This window comes from Bombyx mandarina, chromosome 10 (genome assembly GCF_030267445.1).
Source record: "Bombyx mandarina strain Sakado chromosome 10, ASM3026744v2".
In the NCBI taxonomy this organism is placed as follows: domain Eukaryota; kingdom Metazoa; phylum Arthropoda; class Insecta; order Lepidoptera; family Bombycidae; genus Bombyx; species Bombyx mandarina.
The window spans coordinates 14,820,271-14,838,404 of record NC_143217.1 but is presented as its reverse complement, the minus strand read 5'-3'; the positions used below and the strand labels follow the sequence as shown (position 1 = coordinate 14,838,404).

The window sequence follows — 18,134 nt, the reverse complement described above, 5'->3', positions numbered from 1 at the left end:
AACAGCTTTATCTGATTACTGCCAATAATAACAAAAATAAAAGAAATTCTTTCTAAGCTAAATAACTAAACTCAATTAATTCACTCACTCATAATTGGATATCTCGGATTTTTAATTAATGTTACATTTAAAATCTGAGGCCTGTTTTTATTTGTGTGTGTTTGTTGTGAATGTTAACAAAATCATGATTCGACGCGTGAATAGATTCTGAAATAACAAAAGTTTTGATTCGTTTGAGTTCTTTTAACTTTTAATTTTTTTATTGCTATAAAGAACATACGACCGGGCAGATATTACAAGGTAAATGTCGCGAAAAAAAGTAATTATATATATATATTTTTCTTTTACCTATAATACTTACATAAACTAACTGATAAACACATTAACCTTCTTTACATCACGCAATTAAGTGATAGTATAGGCTAAAAAATCTATTATACGATATCAGTGACAACCCTAACAAGCCATCCCTATTTTGTCTTTTGGCGTTCCAATTTTGTGTTTTCTCGTCCCCAATTTTTCCAGTCTCGTTCCAAATTACCCTAGATACGTCCCAATTTTCCCCAAAAAGAAAGGAAAAAATATACATTTTTTATTTTGTCGAAATATTGTATTTAAAATAAGAATATTGCAACTTACCGTTTGTTGTGGTATTTCCAGGTGTATTAAAAACTTATATAAACTGTGATCTTATTGAAAAAACAACGATAATATTACTTTTTTTAAAAGTTCTTTAAGCTGTTTTAAAACGCACTTTTCAACCACTATTTTAAATTTAATTTGACGAATTTTTGGGACCAACTTAACTCATGTTTAGTACTTCCATAGTTAACTTGGTTTTTCTTCTATACATTGATAAATATTACCTTAAAGAAAATTAGGTAGATTCCGTGCTACAAGTACTTTGAGAATCTTCCGCAGGTTTGTCCCAATTTACCCCAGAATCCCAATTTACCCCATGTCATGGTACCTACTTAATACATGAATACAAAATTTAATTTAATAGACTATTAATAATGGAGAAATATTAAAAACAAATAATTTTTTTCAACAAAATGAATCAAAATGAATACACGACGAACACAAAAAAATCAATGGATGGAGCCAGTGAACACATAGTATAATAATATGCCATTTGTTGCATAATTATTAGGTTTGTTTGATAGTTATGGATAATAGAGATAGATGGGTAGGTATGGATAGTTACGAATAATCTATTAAGATTATTAAATTAAATCTATTAATAAAAAAGCCTGTTATATGCTAAAATCTAATCTAAAAAACAATGTTTAACTTACCAAAAATAATACTTTTTACTCATGCTACCTGTAAGACGGTTCGTTTCTAGAAACCTTTTTTGCCAAGCATCAATCCGTTCTGGAACGAATACCTCTCTAAGCTGTTTCCTTAGGGCTATGACTGTCCTTGTCTTGTCCTACAAACGAGGTTTATAGTCTTAGGTGGTAAGCAGCCGCTTATCTTTGTCTCTGGCGTTATAGCTACAAATGTGTATTGTTGACCACTTACCACCAAGTATTTACAATATATGAGTCGTCTATTATCAAAGGTGGCAATCTGTGCATTTGGACAAAAAAATGTTATTGATATGTCAATACAGATTGATTTGAATATAATCGTCTCCTTCAAAGAATACGGTTCAAAACCTGCATTAAATAAAGGTTAATAGTTAACCTGTTATTTATCTAAGATGTCGTTCCGAAGAGTTTTGTGACTGCCCATGGAATACAAAGTCAATAATTCGTTTTTCTGATTTACCAATAATTGTCCAAAAGTCACATTGCCGGCTTTGATAATAGTGGACTCATATCAAGACAAGAAATATATATTTTTATAATTGCATTTCATATTTGTAGACTTTAACAGCCATTATAAAACTGCCTCGTAAATGTTCTTTGCACCAGGGAACAGTTTAAAATAAAACAAAATGACGAATATTATGATTTTATTTTATTATCTGTACAAGACGTACACAGACATAAACAATACCACTAATTTCTTCTGCGTCTGACTCTCGATATTCTCCAAGCGTTCGGCTCCTCATATTTATTGTACAACGGTTCCAGTCTCTGGTTCTTCTTAAATTTAGAGAGTTTTGTTGGGTCCGAGAATTTAAAGAAGGCAGGAGCAAACTCTACCAGCCATTTCGGGTCTATGGTCGTGACTTCCCTCATGTACTCTTTTGTAGTCTGTACTAGCTCATGGTAGATTACCCTGTCGTAAAACAAGCATCTCTTTAAAAATTATTCAATACAAAATACAGCGACGAAACACAGTAATAAAAAGAAAATGCTTTTTAAAGTTACACAGTCATATTATAATAGAAAAAAAAAACGGAAGCTTTCAAATGTTAACAGTATCTTGGATGGTTCAAGCGCTGGTCGAGGCATAAAATTAGTGAAACAAGATAGATAGATCCAAATTGACAAATGCAATGTTGTTTAAAGGTTAAAGCGAAAATATTAACGCGATGGCGGCGTTATACCTTTTTTTGTTTTTATTGCCCTTGTAGGCAGACGAGCACACGGCCCACCTGATGGTGAGTGGTTACCGTCGCCCGTGGACGTCAGCAATGCCAGGGGCAGAGCCAAGCCGCTGCCTACCGAAACCTATTGCCCTGGACTGGTTCAGTTATATATATATATTAAAAATTAATAATTAAAAATATACCATTCCGGTTGTCTGTTGAACAGTGCACTGGAAGGATGTATATAAACAACTTGACTGTCCACGAGCGTCCTGTATCCTTCCTGGGGATCCTTCTTGGCCGCGTTCCTGAAGAAGCCCGAGCATATCGTCTTCTGTATGCGAACTGTATTCTTACCGGCTGAAACTACGTCTAGTTTGTGCCTGAAAACAAAAAAAAAACATTTTGAATTATGTCAGGCAAAGTCACGAGACATTCATGCATCGAATGCATGCATGAAAAGTTACAAAGTGTTAATTTCTGCCGTTCTCGTTAACTTGCTGCGGCGATATGTGGTGTAAGTGTTCGATTAGTGATTTTTTCTTTCATTTTTATCACTAACCCACAAAATGACAAAACTAAATACACTATCGATAAGGCTTATCGACAACAATAATGCGCATCACTATGCCCATCCATAAGGCTCGTAAGTGGAAGAGAGAGTGAAATATTCGCTTCACCGCTCCGACTTTTTATGACCCAAGCTGCAGCGACAAAATAATTCTACTATAGTAAACATACTATACTACTAGAATAAAAATTCTAGCTACGTCCGGACGGGTAGGTGAGCTCACGGGCTCAACCTGAGAGAATTTGCTAATACTAGCCCTATCAAGAGCAGTGCTTCGCAGAATCTACCATCGGATCGGAATCGCGTCACACTAAGATCCGGCGAGAAACTCAGTGAGCTGTGTCTGTGGGTTAGTTCGCTTGCTGAGCCCTTCGTCGCAAGCGACGGGTTCGACGAGGATGGTGACCGGTGCTTGAGGGTCATAAAATAACCGAGAATGAATCAGGGGGATTCGACAAGACATTTTTCGGGCGACGGTGACTTTGCGTTGCCCCGTCGCGGTCAGACAAGCGCGCGAACTAAACGTCCATATAACCTGCTTGTTAAAGACAATTGGTATTTGTACTTATTGCTGCCTTGCGTTTTCAGTATTCACAAAATAAGTGAATATTGTATGTTGGATCCGAACTAAAATTAATCAGAATATATAATTGGTGTCACAAGACCTGTCTGTACTAAGACGCGCCGTTTCTCGTTCGCAGAAACGCAAAATTTAGACCAAAACTGAAGGCTACCTGTCCATGATCCCGAGGAGCTGCTTCCTCACGTCCTGGGCCCGCTTCAACGTCCTGATCTGCACGAAGTTTTCGTAGCACCACGCGTTCGAGAACTTGTTATTCCTCCAGCTGTTGTACACGGCCAGTAGCGTCAGGTGGTCGCCTTCCGGCTGGTTGAACTTGGCCTTCTTCTGGTCGGCCAGCGCCTGCTTGTCTTTCGGCCGATAGAACACGTTTTGTACGCTCAGCATCGACACTATTGTGAGTATTTCATCCGAGCACTGCAGGGCCACCGACATGATCAGAATCTTCGATAGGTTTGGCTCTAGTGGAAATTCGGCCATCTGAAAATAATAATTGGGTTCATTAAGCTCGAATTGAGGGTAGGCACTGCTGCCCTGCCTATTTTTGAGATGAATTGACGATATTCACATTTTGCTATCTGTGAATTCCTGTAACCACCTAACATTTATTGTTGTTTATACTTCTATTCAAAAAGAGTATAAGTCTTATAGGAACCCGTAAAGGAAAGACCTTTAACAGAGCGAATGTTAGTGCTCAGTGCGCCGACGGTCCTAATGTTGTTCAGAACTTGTATTATATGCAAGCCCTTCTTGCAAATAGCGTTAGCTTGTTATAGGTTTTGCTTACAAGTCTTATGCAATGATATGCTATTTCATTGATATTATTTTTTAATGGATTTTATGATCTGGTAACGGAGACCTTGAAGTCATGTCTTATTTTAATTTATATTCTTATAATTTTATGAAAAATGATATTATGGAGTGAAATGAAACGAAAATGATAAATTTAGGACATTAATCAACTGGGATGAAATTAAATGAGATGAGATGAGATGATATGGGATAGAATATAATCTTAGTAAAATGGTGATCATTTACTGAGATTTTTTTGGTGAACTTTTTGGAGGATCCCAAGAAGTTACGTCCAGCGGCTTTGTTTCATTTTCCCCCATTTGTGAAGTTTCACAGATATTAAAAAGTTAATAAACCACCGTTATTACACATTTAAACCTGAAGAAACACTAAATAGAAGAAAAAAAAAACAAATCACACAACTTCACTTCTCGCGTTCCCGCCAAAAAGTCCCCTCTTTCATTTAACTTCAATGCAGGTTACAGATTATAAGCTAGTATAATATAATAACACTATCGACCCGCCCTCGCTACGCTTCGGAAGCTGTAATTTATTATTGATTTCTCCACTCACATTTAATCGATGTTATTATACATATAAACCTTCCTCTTCAATCACTATCTATTAAAAAACCCGCATCAAAATCCGTTGCGTAGTTTTAAAGATTTAAGCATACATAGGGACAAATATAGGGACAGAGAAAGCGATTTTGTTTTATACTATGTAGTGATGACATCTCAACGTACTCTGCGTCCCAGCCTCGTGAGGAGTCCCTCGGAGTCGAGTGCGGACAGCGAGTGCAGCTGCTCCAGCGCCATGATGAGCGACTCGACCGGCGGCGCGTCCATGAAGTCGAAATGCAGCAAATCGTTTATACCCATTGTTTTCAATTGTAATACCTGAAATTTACTATTACTTGTAAAGGACAATGCCCAAAAGTGGGCCAACTTTTTGCCAAAAAAAAAACAGATTTCTCTTAAGCCTGAGTGAGAACATAAAAATCGTTTTCTGAATATGAAACGATATTTCTTTGTCTATCAGGACCATTTTTTTTAGGGACCCAAACGCCCAAAGAAAATGGGAATTGTCCTTTGCTATTACTTACTGGTGGTCAGACCTTTTGAGTCCGCACAGGTAGGTACCATCACCGTGCCTATTTCTGCCGTGAAGCAGTAATGCGTTTCGGTTTGGAGGGTGGGGCAGCCGTTGTAGCTATACTGATACCTTAGAACTTGTATCTCAAGGTGGGTGGCGCATTTACATCGTAGATGTCTATGGGCTTCAGTAACCACTTAACACCGGGTGGGCTGTGAGTTCGTCCACCCATTTAAGCTATAAAAAAAAGCCCCCCACCAGTTTTTTTTTTATTGCCGTTGTAGGCAGACGAGCATATGGCCCACCTGATGGCGAGTGGTTACCGTCGCCATGGACCTCAGCAATGCCAGGGACAGAGCCAGGCCGCTGCCTATCGCTTAATACTCTCCACAAGCCTCGTTTAAAGAAGGACATGTTATAGCGCTCGGGAAACACCGTGGAGAGGAGCTCATTCCATAGCCGGATGGTACGTGGCGGTGTCGATGAACGCAGCGGTTCCAGATAATATGGATGAGCTCTGGTCCGCTGGCGGCAGGTGCGAGCATCGCGCGGCACTCACGGTGGTGGCGAGGTTGGTCCGCTGTATCTCGGGCACGGGCGTGGGCAGCATCTCGTCCCGGTAGGCTCGCTCCGTGTACAGCCGGTAGCACTTGCCCGGCCCGGTGCGGCCCGCCCGCCCGGCGCGCTGCTTCGCCGCTGCCTGCACAATGTTGTTCACACTTACTCAAACGTTTTTACTGGTGGTAGGACCTCATATGAGTCCGCACGGGTAGGTACCACCACCCCGCCTATTTCTGCCGTGAAGCAGTAATGCGTTTCGGCTTGAAGGGTGGGGCAGCCGTTGTAACTATACTGAGACCTTAGAACTTATATCTCAAGGTGGGTGACGCATTTGCATTGTAAATGTCTATGGGCACCAGTAACCACTTAACACCAGGTGGGCTGTGAGCTCGTCCACCGATCTACGCAATAAAAAATAAATAAATAAACAACCTACTAAATCTGACTTAGCTTTTTAACACTAATCATACTAACACTTATTGGTACCTATTTGTACCATAGCGGGTAGATCACGGTATATGACAAGTATTTCTCATAATTAACAAAACAAAACAACAACAAAATTGTATAATAACTGTAGATAAATTGGTAAGCAAAAGTCATGAAGTCAAATGTGCCAAAAGCAATAAGATGATTGATACATGCATTCTCAATGTAAAATTTCATAATGGGTCATTTTACCCATTACGGTATGTTTAGTGTTAAGAGATTTTATGACCTGGTAACTAAGACCTTAACCTTAAGACCTTCAAGTCTTATTAATACGCTTTTATTAGCTTCAGACTTATGTATGTTAGTATGTAACGGAATTTTTGAGCATGATTTTGACCTCCTTCAAAGCGTCGGATTAACTCGAAATTTGGTCTACTTATTAAGAACCGATGACAATTCAATATTTAAAAAAAATGAAAAATAATATTGAAAAAATTAAATTTCAACTAAAAAATGAAAAATAAATAATACACGCTTTTTTTAAAATAAAATCATTTTTTCTTACACTATTTTTAATTCAATTTATTAAAATTTATTTTCTATTTTTTAGTTGGATTTTCTGTAAAAGCGTATTTTTTTAGTTTTTTTTAAACTATTACTTATTAAGAATATAAGTAATATGAAATATATAAAATTTTTATGAAAAATGATAATATGAAGTGAAATAAAATGAGATGAGATGATATGGTATGAAACATAATCTCAGTAAAATATTGGTCATTTACTGAGACTTTTTCAGTGGACTTTTTGGAGGATCCCGAGAAGTTACGTTCAGCGAATTTGTTTGATTTTCCCACATTTATACACAGATAATAAACAGTAAATAAACCACCGTTATTATACATTTAAACCTGAAGAAACACTAAATAGACAAAATAAAGAAATCACACAACTTCACTCCTCGCGTTCCCGCCAAAAAGTCATCTAACTTAGCGTTATGTAATGAATATTATTGAATATAACACCAGATGAATATTAACATATTTAAATTATTATTTAGCGAATGCCGGTAATAGGGTAAAACAAATGTACAATATTCTGTATATCCGGCACGCTGCCGTGGCTGTGCCTGTTCAAGCGACGGCCAACCATGCTGATGCTATTGAGTTTCAACCCGATGTCGACGGATCAGCAAATTTATCACTAGACAACAGATATTGTATAGGAGTTAAACATATCACTTTATAATTTTAATTCACACCCGAATCATCTAAGCATGCTTATGGCTATTAAATTTAAGTGACAGATTAATTCGGTCACGGATTTATAGAAACTGGAGTATCACCTGCGATATAGGAGTTACAACCAATGAGTCCATTCCAGTCTTCGAGTTGTAGACTTTCTGTTTAACGAAGCCAGGGTCCACCACATAGTATATACCGTCGATGGTCAGCGACGTCTCCGCGATGTTGGTGGCGATCACCACCTTCCTGGAGCCGGGGGGCGCCGGCTCGAAGATCCGGGTCTGCATCTCGGACGGCAGCGCAGAGTACACCGGCAGAATTATCAGCTCCGGCACGTCCGGCCCCAAGGACTTCATTCTCTCGTACAATATCTCACACGCCGTGTCAATCTCTTCTTGGCCAGTGAGGAACAGCAGGATATCCCCCGGGGGCTCCCTCAGGTGGATCTGCATGACCGTGATCAGTGAGGCGTCCAAATAGTCCGTCTCCGGTTCCTTGGTGTACAAGACTTCGACGGGGAAGGTTCGACCGGGGATGGTGAAGATCGGGGCCTCGAAGAAGTACTGCGAGAACTTGACGGCGTCGAGCGTGGCCGACGTGACGATGAGCTTGAGTTCGGGGCGCTTCTGCACGGCCTGCTTGAGCAGACCGAACAGCACGTCGGTGTGGATGGTGCGCTCGTGCGCCTCGTCCAGCATGATCACCGAGTACGCCTTCAGGTCCAGGTCCATGAGGCACTCGCGGAGCAGCATGCCGTCCGTCATGTATCTGAAATTATTAGTCGGGTTGACGTTGACAACTTGTGGTACATCCTGGTAACTCGATACTAGTCTATACTAATCTATACTAATATTATAAAGAGGAAAGATTTGTTTGTTTGTTTGTATTGAATAGGCTCCGAAACCACTGAACCGATTTGAAAAATTCTTTCACTGTTTGGAAGCTACACTATTCCCGAGTGACATAGACTATAATATTTTTTGAAAAAATTTTAGGAATCCTTACTAAAACTCACATAATGTAACCCAAGGTGTAAAAAAATTACCTAAAATATTCTTTACATCGCGTGCCCTGCGAAAACTATTGATGATAGAATAAAATAATGTACTACGACTTTGTAGAACACATTATTATCTACAAAAAGTGTCGCGACAGCACATGTCTAACTATTATAGTTATGCCGCAATAAGTGTTCTTTTATTTTAAAAAATAAAACGTCGAATATCGTTTACAGGGAAGCTCTGACTCAATAAACTCAATGCTTTTTGTTTTGTATGTATTACCTTTTTACGAAAATTAGAAAAACAATAATATAAAACTAATAAAAAATAGTTAAATAAATATCATTTAAATGAAAATAAAAGTACATTAAAATAATAATAATATTCAAACTATCTTTATAATTTTCTTTTTTTAGTTATCTAACACAAATAGATTGGGGGTTTATGTGTGTGTATTATAATTTTTTATTTTGAAATTTTTCTAATGACCCGAGCGAAGCCGGAGCGGGCCACTAGTGTTAGATAAAGGAGCTGGACAGTGCTGTTCCACTAACTTGATGACGGTGTCCGGGCTGGTGCAGTCCTCGAAGCGTATGGTGTAGCCCACCTCCTGGCCCAGCCGGCAGCCGAACTCCTCGGCGACGCGCTTGGCCACGGACATGGCGGCCACGCGGCGCGGCTGCGTGCACGCCACCTTGCCGCGCGCCGCCAGCCCGCACTCGCACACGTACTGCGTTATCTGCGTCGTCTTGCCCGACCCCGTCTCGCCGATCACGATCAGGATCTGGTTGTCGGAGACGGCCTGGAACACAGAGTCAACGGTAGGCCTTCAGACCGAAACTAGAAGATTGCACAGAGTGGGAATGAGTTGCTCGCTCCGAGCATTTAATATTGCAATAATTGTTACGTTATAACACTCATTTTAAAAATTAACATTTAAAAAAAATCTAATATTAAAATAAAAACATGCCCGCTGAGTTTCTTGCCAGTTCTTCTCAGGACGGATGCTAGTTTTTGTGAATTAGTGGTAGTTCTTTTTCACGTTCAACAAGTATGTACTTTCATTTATGTTGAATTTTTTTTTAAATTTGATTTGAATGCGCGATGGCTGTACGTATAAATTCTTACTGCTAATTAAGCTCCGATTATAAAAATGGCTATATAAAATAAAAACGGTGCGCGTGCAACTTGATTGGTGCACGTGAATGAAGTGAAACTTTTTTTTCGATGCGTAGGGTTGTGGTTTTCTTCATTTTTCATCCTTAAATCAGATTGTCCTTGTAATAGGGAATACTGTGTATAAGAGATGCGACGTCTCCAACATATATATTGTATATATTTGAAATTATAGATAGAAAAATAAATATACATTTTTTTTAAATAATTCAATAAAATATTGTACGCTACTGGTTGATAAGCTCGCGCTGGCCTGTAACATGTATACTGCACGCATGCGTTCGAGTGCCGCGCATTCACTCTCGCTCTGTCTCTTTCTATTCCATTAAACGTTTAACGCAACCTTGTTGGAAGTCGCATTAGAAGTTTCACTTCAATAATTGTTTGTAAAGTAGCACAGTTAAATTGAATTTTAATGTTTTTAACAACTACTGATGATTTCACATCTGTCTTCGTGCTAGTATAGCGCTCAGTTGGTTGCTTCATCACCGGGTAAGTTGGCGAGAGATTTCCAAAGGACAATGCCCATTTTGTATGGGCGTTTGGGCCCCTAAAAAAAGTTGTCCTGTCATGATGGTATTAACTTAATTTGATAGACAAAGAAATATCGTTTCATATTCAGAAAACGATTTTTATATTCTCACCCAGGTTTAAGAGAAATGTGGTTTTTTTTGCAGCTAAAATTAAGTTGTTAATTGTTTTCTTCGAAATCAATAATCGCTCTCATAATTATTTACAGTATTAAATAAGTTAATTGTGGTTAATGTTGCTAGAAATAAGCCCTTACGTACATTTTATTATTATTATATCCTCATATTAATAATAAAATGAAATGAAAATCCGGAAGCCGGCAACGATATTGTTGTTGTTGTTTTTAAATTCACCAATAAGCAGGCAAAGAGCGTAGCCTATACAGCCTAGTCTGTCGAAGTTATATATTTTTTATGTCAATAAAAAGCCGGTGTATCTATTTTTATTGCTTTTTGGGAGTTTTGACGTCAACTCGACGAATACCACATTGACTGAGCATGAGTTTACGCAGACCTTTTATACACAATATTACAAATACAAATAATACAAATTACACAATAAACTATTAAAAAAACATTAAAATAAAACTTCAAGTGACGCTTCACTCGGGTTGCTGCCAAAACTCTCTGATCATATTTTATATAATAAGAATAGAGTAATGGTAGGCCATTGAGATTTTTACTAATGGAATCATTAATATATAAAAATATTAAATAAAATAACTCATGGTTTTAAGTAATAATTATCATTACAATATATAAATATTGAATTGAACAAAAATAAACTAAAAAGTCTGTGAATTATAACCATTAGCTTTTTATTTGTTGTTCAAGTCACAGACAACTCTTTCGTTTGGCAGCATATAGGTTTACTATAAGGCTGTATGGACTAACAAGCCCTTTGCCTATTGACGAATTTAAAAACTATGGCACTAAGTTTTGGGATGTTATCAAATAAGTAATTTATTTTTTTGTAAAACAATACCTGGGCGAAAGAAATGTTGATGCATAAACTAAACAACGTAAAAAAATAAGGCATAGTTTTTCAAGTACAAATAGTTTAGACATAAAGTTGGCCCACTTTTGGGCATTGTCCTTTAAGGTCCAAAATCGAATAATTATAATGTGGCCCGGGGCGTCGACACAGATCACTTTGGATATGATTGCTCCAACAGTCCGTAACTGCGCACACTACGTACCTTGGTTAGTTCATCTCTAAGCTTGTATATGGGCAGCGACTGTCTCTGCTCGAGCAGGGATAAATTCGTTTTCTTTCCAAATGAGGATTTTTTTCCACCGATGACGTGTTTTTTCCATTCTGGCAAGTCTTGAGGGACCACGCCCGCGCCTCGCATGTTGGCCGCTAGCGTTCGACCCTCGGACTCAGGTAGCGGATCTATCCAGTTTTTATTTAGACCTAGAAATAAATGAACATAAATTGAACATTCTTGACCACAATTGACCGCCTATTTCTGCCGTGAAGCAGTAATGTGTTTCGGTTTGAAGGGTGGGGCAGCCGTTGTAACTATGTATACTGAGACCTTAGAACTTATATCTCAAGGTGGGTGGCGCATTTACGTTGTGGATGTCTATGGACTCTAGTAACCACTTAACACCAGGTGAGCTGTGAGCTCGTCCACCTATTTAAGCAATAATAAAAAAAAAAAAAAAAAAATTACACAATATTAAGTTATAAATCGAATTATAGTTTCATTACGACTGAAACTTAGATCACAACTTGTAAATTCCATTTACTATGAGAGATATAAACGTTAATTAGATAAAATACCAGTAGGTACGCTGTCCATTTCCTGTTCCCGTTGGATCATCTTCTGCTCTCTCCTCTCTTTGGCCAATGCGGACTGCATCATGGCTGCTTGTGCAAGGGAGCCATCGGGATTCTTAACTATCCTTACTGGAGAAAGATCGTGAAGGGCTCTGCCATGACCCTGGAGGAAAGGAGGTTCTTCTTCCACTAGCTCTATTTCAATGTCTGCCTCGCCATCTTCATCTTTTGGAAGTAAACCAGTCTCCTCGTCAAAATCTGGTAATTCACTCTTATCAATTACGCCTGATGAAATCATCTGTAAATGAATTTTTCGTTACTCTTTTATATGTTTTATAGTATTAATATGTATATATATAAAAAACAGGAAAACAATAGTATTTGAATTTGAAGCCCGAAAAGTTTACACAGCTATAAGGCAAGAAAACTGTCTATGCTTTTTTTAACAATGTTTCTATTATGTTAAATTTAAATTGTTTAAATGTAATTCATTTTATTTGTTACATATTTATTGCTCTGTGGTGAGCAACTAAAATAATTTTTTATTTTTATTTTTAAAGCACACAAAAAGTTTTAAGAAAAAAAGAGTCCCTAAATAAAGATACTTGTGACTTCCATCAAGATTACTTCATATTATTATTACATACATGCATAAAATATTATTACTTTGTTGTATTGGTAATAAAAAAGCAATGTACTGTATTAGTACTACTGTAAAAAATATATTTTAAGATAACATTAATCTTTCTCAATGACATGCTCTCAATGCTTTCTGCAATTGAACAACATTTTGAAAACAAACTGCCTGAGAACCCTACTTCACATTTACCTGTTTGATCTCCCATCTCTCAGGACTGGATATCCTTGTCACCCTCTTCCTACTAGAATCCTCATCAGGGTCTATTCCACCTTGGAGTCCGGCTAACACAGTTGCTGCTGGTGGAGGGCGATCAGGGTTTCGGCCTTCACGTTCTGCTTCCAGGTGAGCATGGGATGCTGGATTGAGATCCTTCCCGGTCTCTTGACAAACATCCTTCATTGTAAGAGAAACTTTCTGTCCTGTTATTGAGATTACTTTGACCTGTAAATGTGAAATTTTTGTTTCTGTATATGAGTCGTTTATTATCAAAGGTGGCAATCTGTGCATTTGGACAAAAAAATGTTATTGATATGTCAATACAGATTGATTTGAATATAATCGTCTCCTTCAAAGAATACGGTTCAAAACCTGCATTAAATAAAGGTTAATAGTTAACCTGTTATTTATCTAAGATGTCGTTCCGAAGAGTTTTGTGACTGCCAATGGAATACAAAGTCAATAATTCGTTTTTCTGATTTACCAATAATTGTCCAAAAGTCAGATTGCCGGCTTTGATAATAGTCGACTCATATATGTAAATTAATTACTATAGTTATCTATGATTAGATTGAGTTCATCTCTTAACTTCCTTTCTTTTGTCTCTTTCTTCTCCCTCAATCTTTCAATTTCTTTAGCATTTTCCTTTTCAATTACGTTCTATGATAATAACACTGACCAAAAGGAGTTAAAAATAAAAATTGGACAGTGGGTATCTTACTGAGTATTTTGTATCTGAGTATATTGAGTACTGGTATTTTGCTTCAAGTTATTCCAATACTCTCTTATAAGTGGTCAATTAAAACTTAAATACTAATTTACCTTAACTTTATCACCTCTATTGACAACATCAGATACATTGGTGACACGACCCTCAGCTCGCAGCTGTGAGATATGCACCAATCCTTCCCACCTTTTTCTGACTCCTTCAATTTGAACAAAACAGCCAAATGGTACAATGTTTGCAACGCGGCCACTGTATATCTGTAAATCAATAAAGGAACTGATATATGTACACGATAACAGTGTAATTCTCAAATGTTTAGTTGTATTGGTAGGCTGAATAACTTTGTGCCTACTCTTGCTTACATTGATCCATAATGTAGTGAAATAAGAATTACGTTGGATCAACATATCATACTCTTTAGGCCAAAGCTTTCAATTACTTTTCTAATTACAATCTCTAAGGCTTTTCAGTTCACCAAAAACTTAGAAACAAGTTGTTTAAAAATAGGACTAAGTATTTTTAATATCAACGTTGTAAAATCATAATTTCAACAGTAGAAGGAAATATTATTTCTAAAAAATAATTTATCTACCAAGCCATCAATTAAAACAGTATTCCAAGTTAATTCACACTTTGCTTAATGATAAATCCCTTATGGAAATATTTTAATTTGTATATCCAAAAAACAATCATTTTTAAAGTTGCAATAATATGTTAATGACAACGGGTTAATGAAGTATTGGTTCCAATGTCATCATTTATTCACAGGGTGAGTATTGGTTTTTTTATCATTGTCTAAAAGTATATTGAATAATTTATACTATAGAGATATTTTTAAAAAGGTTAAAAAACAGGGCATTGGTGGGTAGCCACAATGGGGGCAAGGCTGACAAAATTGAGTGTGATAAAATAAGAAAACGGTTACATATTAAAAGACAGTGTGAGTATGCCAAATAATAAGTGCAAATAATATGCGCTAATTTCATAAAATATTTTACCAGGAGCAAAAGTGGCACTATCTTCCCTGAAAGTAGAGAGTCAAACTGAACTAGTGTGATAAAAATTATGCAATAATTGAGACATTTAAAGGAGCTTACTTTTCCTGGTTCAGGATCATCGTTCAATTCTACTTCAGGGCTGCGTTTTCTGCTTTTCTTGCCATAATCAAATTTTTCTTCTCTATTTCTTGAACGAGATCTTCTGCCACCTGATACTGATCTTCTACTTTTTGAGTAAGATCTACGCCTGTCCCTAGACCTGGATCTGTGACGATGTCGACTGTGTGATCTTCTTCTACGGTCTCTGTCTTGACTTTTGCTTCTCCTATCCCGGCTACGACTTCTCTTACCTTTACTTCTACTTCTTTTACGTTCCCTACTTCTACTTCTTTTATAATCTCTACTCCTACTTCTTCTACGATCTCGGCTCCTACTTCTTTTTCTATCTCGACTCCTACTTCTTTTACGATCTCGACTTCTACTACGCCGTTTTCTATCTCGAGATTCTTCTAGTTTATATTTATCGGTGTTCTGTGTACTTCTGCTTCTTTTACGTTCCCTACTTCTGCTTCTTTTAGGATTTCGACTCCTACTCTCTTTATCTCTAGATTCTTCTGATTTATTCTTTTCTTTGTGATCACTATTTCTACTACTCTCAATTTTTAGGGGTTCTTTTCCTATAGGAAGTTCATTTGTTGTAGAATTGGAAGGTGCTAAAGCTTCCAATTCAGCCATCGCCAAATCAACAACATTATCAGTAGAACTTGGTTTAATTTCTTCTGTAAATAAGTCTTTGGCTGTTATTCTCTTTTTGTCTTTTTCATCATCACTACTTTCATCAGAAAAAGATTGAGGTTTATCATTTGGTATGGCCAAGCCAGGAAACTTTTTTGCCAGAGGATTTTCACTTTCAGTTTCGGCAATATTTTTAATCAATGTTGATGTATTCACAGGTTTCATGTGCTGTATTATACGGAGTAGATTTGTCATGAAGGAATCAGAAAATTCAGCCCCATTTTCAACCAATGCTACTTTAAAACTTTCAAATGTTGGATTCTTATCAGCCAAATCTATGATGAATTCCGCTGTAACAAATATAGTATTTTTTTTTTTTTTTTTTCCTACCTAAGCTGATAGCCCTAGCGGCTATGTCAGCGTAACCCTAACTTTAGTAGGTGAGCTCACGGGGCTCAAACCTGACGATGTTGCTAACACGAACCCTAGCAAGAGTCGTGCTTCGCAGAATCTACCACCGGATCGGAAACGCGACCCACTGAGAAGATCCGGCGAGAAACTCAGTGGGCTGTGTCTGAGAGTTAATTTACTCGTCGAGCCCTTCGTCGCAAGCGACGGGTTCGACGAGAACGGTGACCGGTGCTTGAAGTACCTAAAAGCACCGTTAGTGGATCGGGAGGATCCGAGATGACGTGTTTTGGGCGACGTCGACTGCTTTCCATTCTGTCCGCAGGATCGGGAATGTAGTTACCGGCGGCCACTATGAGAGGGTTCTCGTGTCGTGCCGCTTTATCGAAGTGGCGCATGGACGCCGACTGCAGATAATTACTGATGGACTCTAAGTCCAGGTCGTCATGGAGGTCGACATTCCTGACGAACCACGGGGCTCCGACGGCTATCCTGCAAAAACGGGATTGAATGATTTGAAAGGATTTTAAGTGTATGCGGGCCGCGTGAGCGAACACTACACTTGCATAGGTCATGACGGGGCGTATGCAAGTTTTGTAGAGTGTCACCTTATTTCTAAGGGACATTTTACTTCGCCTACATATCATCGGGTAGAGACGTCCTAGGATGAAGGCGGCACGATCGCGTACCGTCTTGATGTGGGGGCGGAATGTCATCCTACTGTCGAGGGTGACGCCTAAATATTTGACCTTCGGGGCCCACGGTATGGGCTGGTCGAACATCGTGATTGGGCGAACGGCGGGGGCGGGGGTGTTGACGCGCCTAGTCGGGAGAGGAGTAATTTAAAATTCCAGACACAATTTTGTATGAAAAAATTAGAGATGTTAAAACACAAGAACCTCGAAGTAGGGTAAAAGAATCTCTTTGTTTCTGACTAGCTCCAATTAACCTGATTAAAAAATGCTCGTTTTAATCTATCGTATCGGTTAACATAATTATTGCTTGGTATAAGCAACGCTGTATGAATTCTATCGACATCGTTCTTTTATCATGTAATTTAATGATCAAAACAAAAGTAGTTTACTCACCTAAATCCTTGTCGTTCAAACCTAAATGGTTGTCTAGCTCGGTGCATATTTTAGACACGAGCGAAAGATGCTCTAATTTAGCGACTTCGTCCATTTTAAGTATTAGCTTCACTTTAAAACCATCAAATCTAACAAATTCTAACGTATGAACAAAGTCACACGAAACTCACATTTAGGCTATTTTGACTTTACTGTTTAACGAAGACTGTCAACTGTCAAAAACAAAGTGGTAGTTCCATTTTTCCAACTAAAAAGGCAAAAGTATCATACCATACAGCCTAATATGTAATATTTTTTTATGACAAAAAATAGTTATGACGTGAAATGAAATGAAATTAATTCATTTGGAACATTAATAAATTGGCCTAAAATTAAATGAAATGAGATGAGATGATATGGGATGAAATATAATTTCAGTAAAATAGTGGTTATTTACTGAAACTTTTTAGACGATCCCGAGAAGCAACGTCCAGCAGCTTTATTTCATTTTCCCACATTGGTGCATTTTCACAGATATTAAATTATTAATAAACCACCGTTATTGTTAAGTTACACATTTAATCCTGAATAAACACTAAATAGAAAAATAAAAAAAATAAAAAACTTCGTTCCTCGTATACCTTGTTAGAAACAAAATAACACACAGCAACATACTCTTAACTCATATTTTAATATACGTACGAACCATAGAAAATGATTCGGATAGAGCCTGCTACTGATGTTTCGAAGTGCCATTTGGCGTTCTTAAAATCTGATGCGATTTCAATACTAAAACGTATCACCACAGAGCTTCTTGATTTAGAAAGAATGGGGTATTTTATTACCGTAGCACCTTTGATTGATATATTTTTAATTAATTAAAATCACTAAGCACATATTACAATTGAGTCGACTATTATCAAAGGCGGCAATCTGACTTTTGGACAATGATTGGTAAATCAGAAACACGAATTATTGACTTTGTATTCCATTGGCAGTCACATAACTCTTCGGAACGACATCTTAGATAAATAACAGGTTAACTATTAACCTTTATTTAATGCAGGTTTTGAACCGTATTCTTTGAAGG

General features: G+C 37.6%; 1 protein-coding gene across 1 annotated transcript; it reads right to left on the bottom strand.

Moving 5' to 3' along the window:
* Positions 1 to 1,948: 1,948 nt before the first annotated feature.
* On the bottom strand, positions 1,949 to 17,266 carry pea (ATP-dependent RNA helicase pea). The gene is made up of 13 exons (XM_028182328.2): positions 17,066 to 17,266; positions 14,934 to 15,919; positions 13,932 to 14,093; positions 13,083 to 13,334; positions 12,257 to 12,551; positions 11,667 to 11,884; positions 9,316 to 9,563; positions 7,862 to 8,528; positions 6,083 to 6,223; positions 5,175 to 5,327; positions 3,791 to 4,116; positions 2,689 to 2,868; positions 1,949 to 2,232 (listed from the first exon to the last, which is right to left on the bottom strand). The coding sequence occupies exons 1-13, from the start codon at positions 17,157 to 17,159 to the stop codon at positions 2,010 to 2,012; spliced, it is 3,945 nt and encodes a 1,314-aa protein (XP_028038129.2). The 5' UTR covers positions 17,160 to 17,266; the 3' UTR covers positions 1,949 to 2,009.
* Between the last annotated feature and the right edge of the window lie 868 nt (positions 17,267 to 18,134).

Coding starts and splice junctions, on each gene's coding strand:
- pea (XM_028182328.2), bottom strand. CDS start 17,159: ATGGACGAAGTCGCTAAATTAGAGCATCTTTCGCTCGTGTCTAAAATA. Junction 13,335..13,931: donor ATAGAGGTGATAAAGTTAAG/GTAAATTAGTAT, acceptor TCACATTTACAG/GTCAAAGTAATCTCAATAAC. Junction 6,224..7,861: donor TTGTAACTCCTATATCGCAG/GTGATACTCCAG, acceptor AACATTGTGCAG/GCAGCGGCGAAGCAGCGCGC.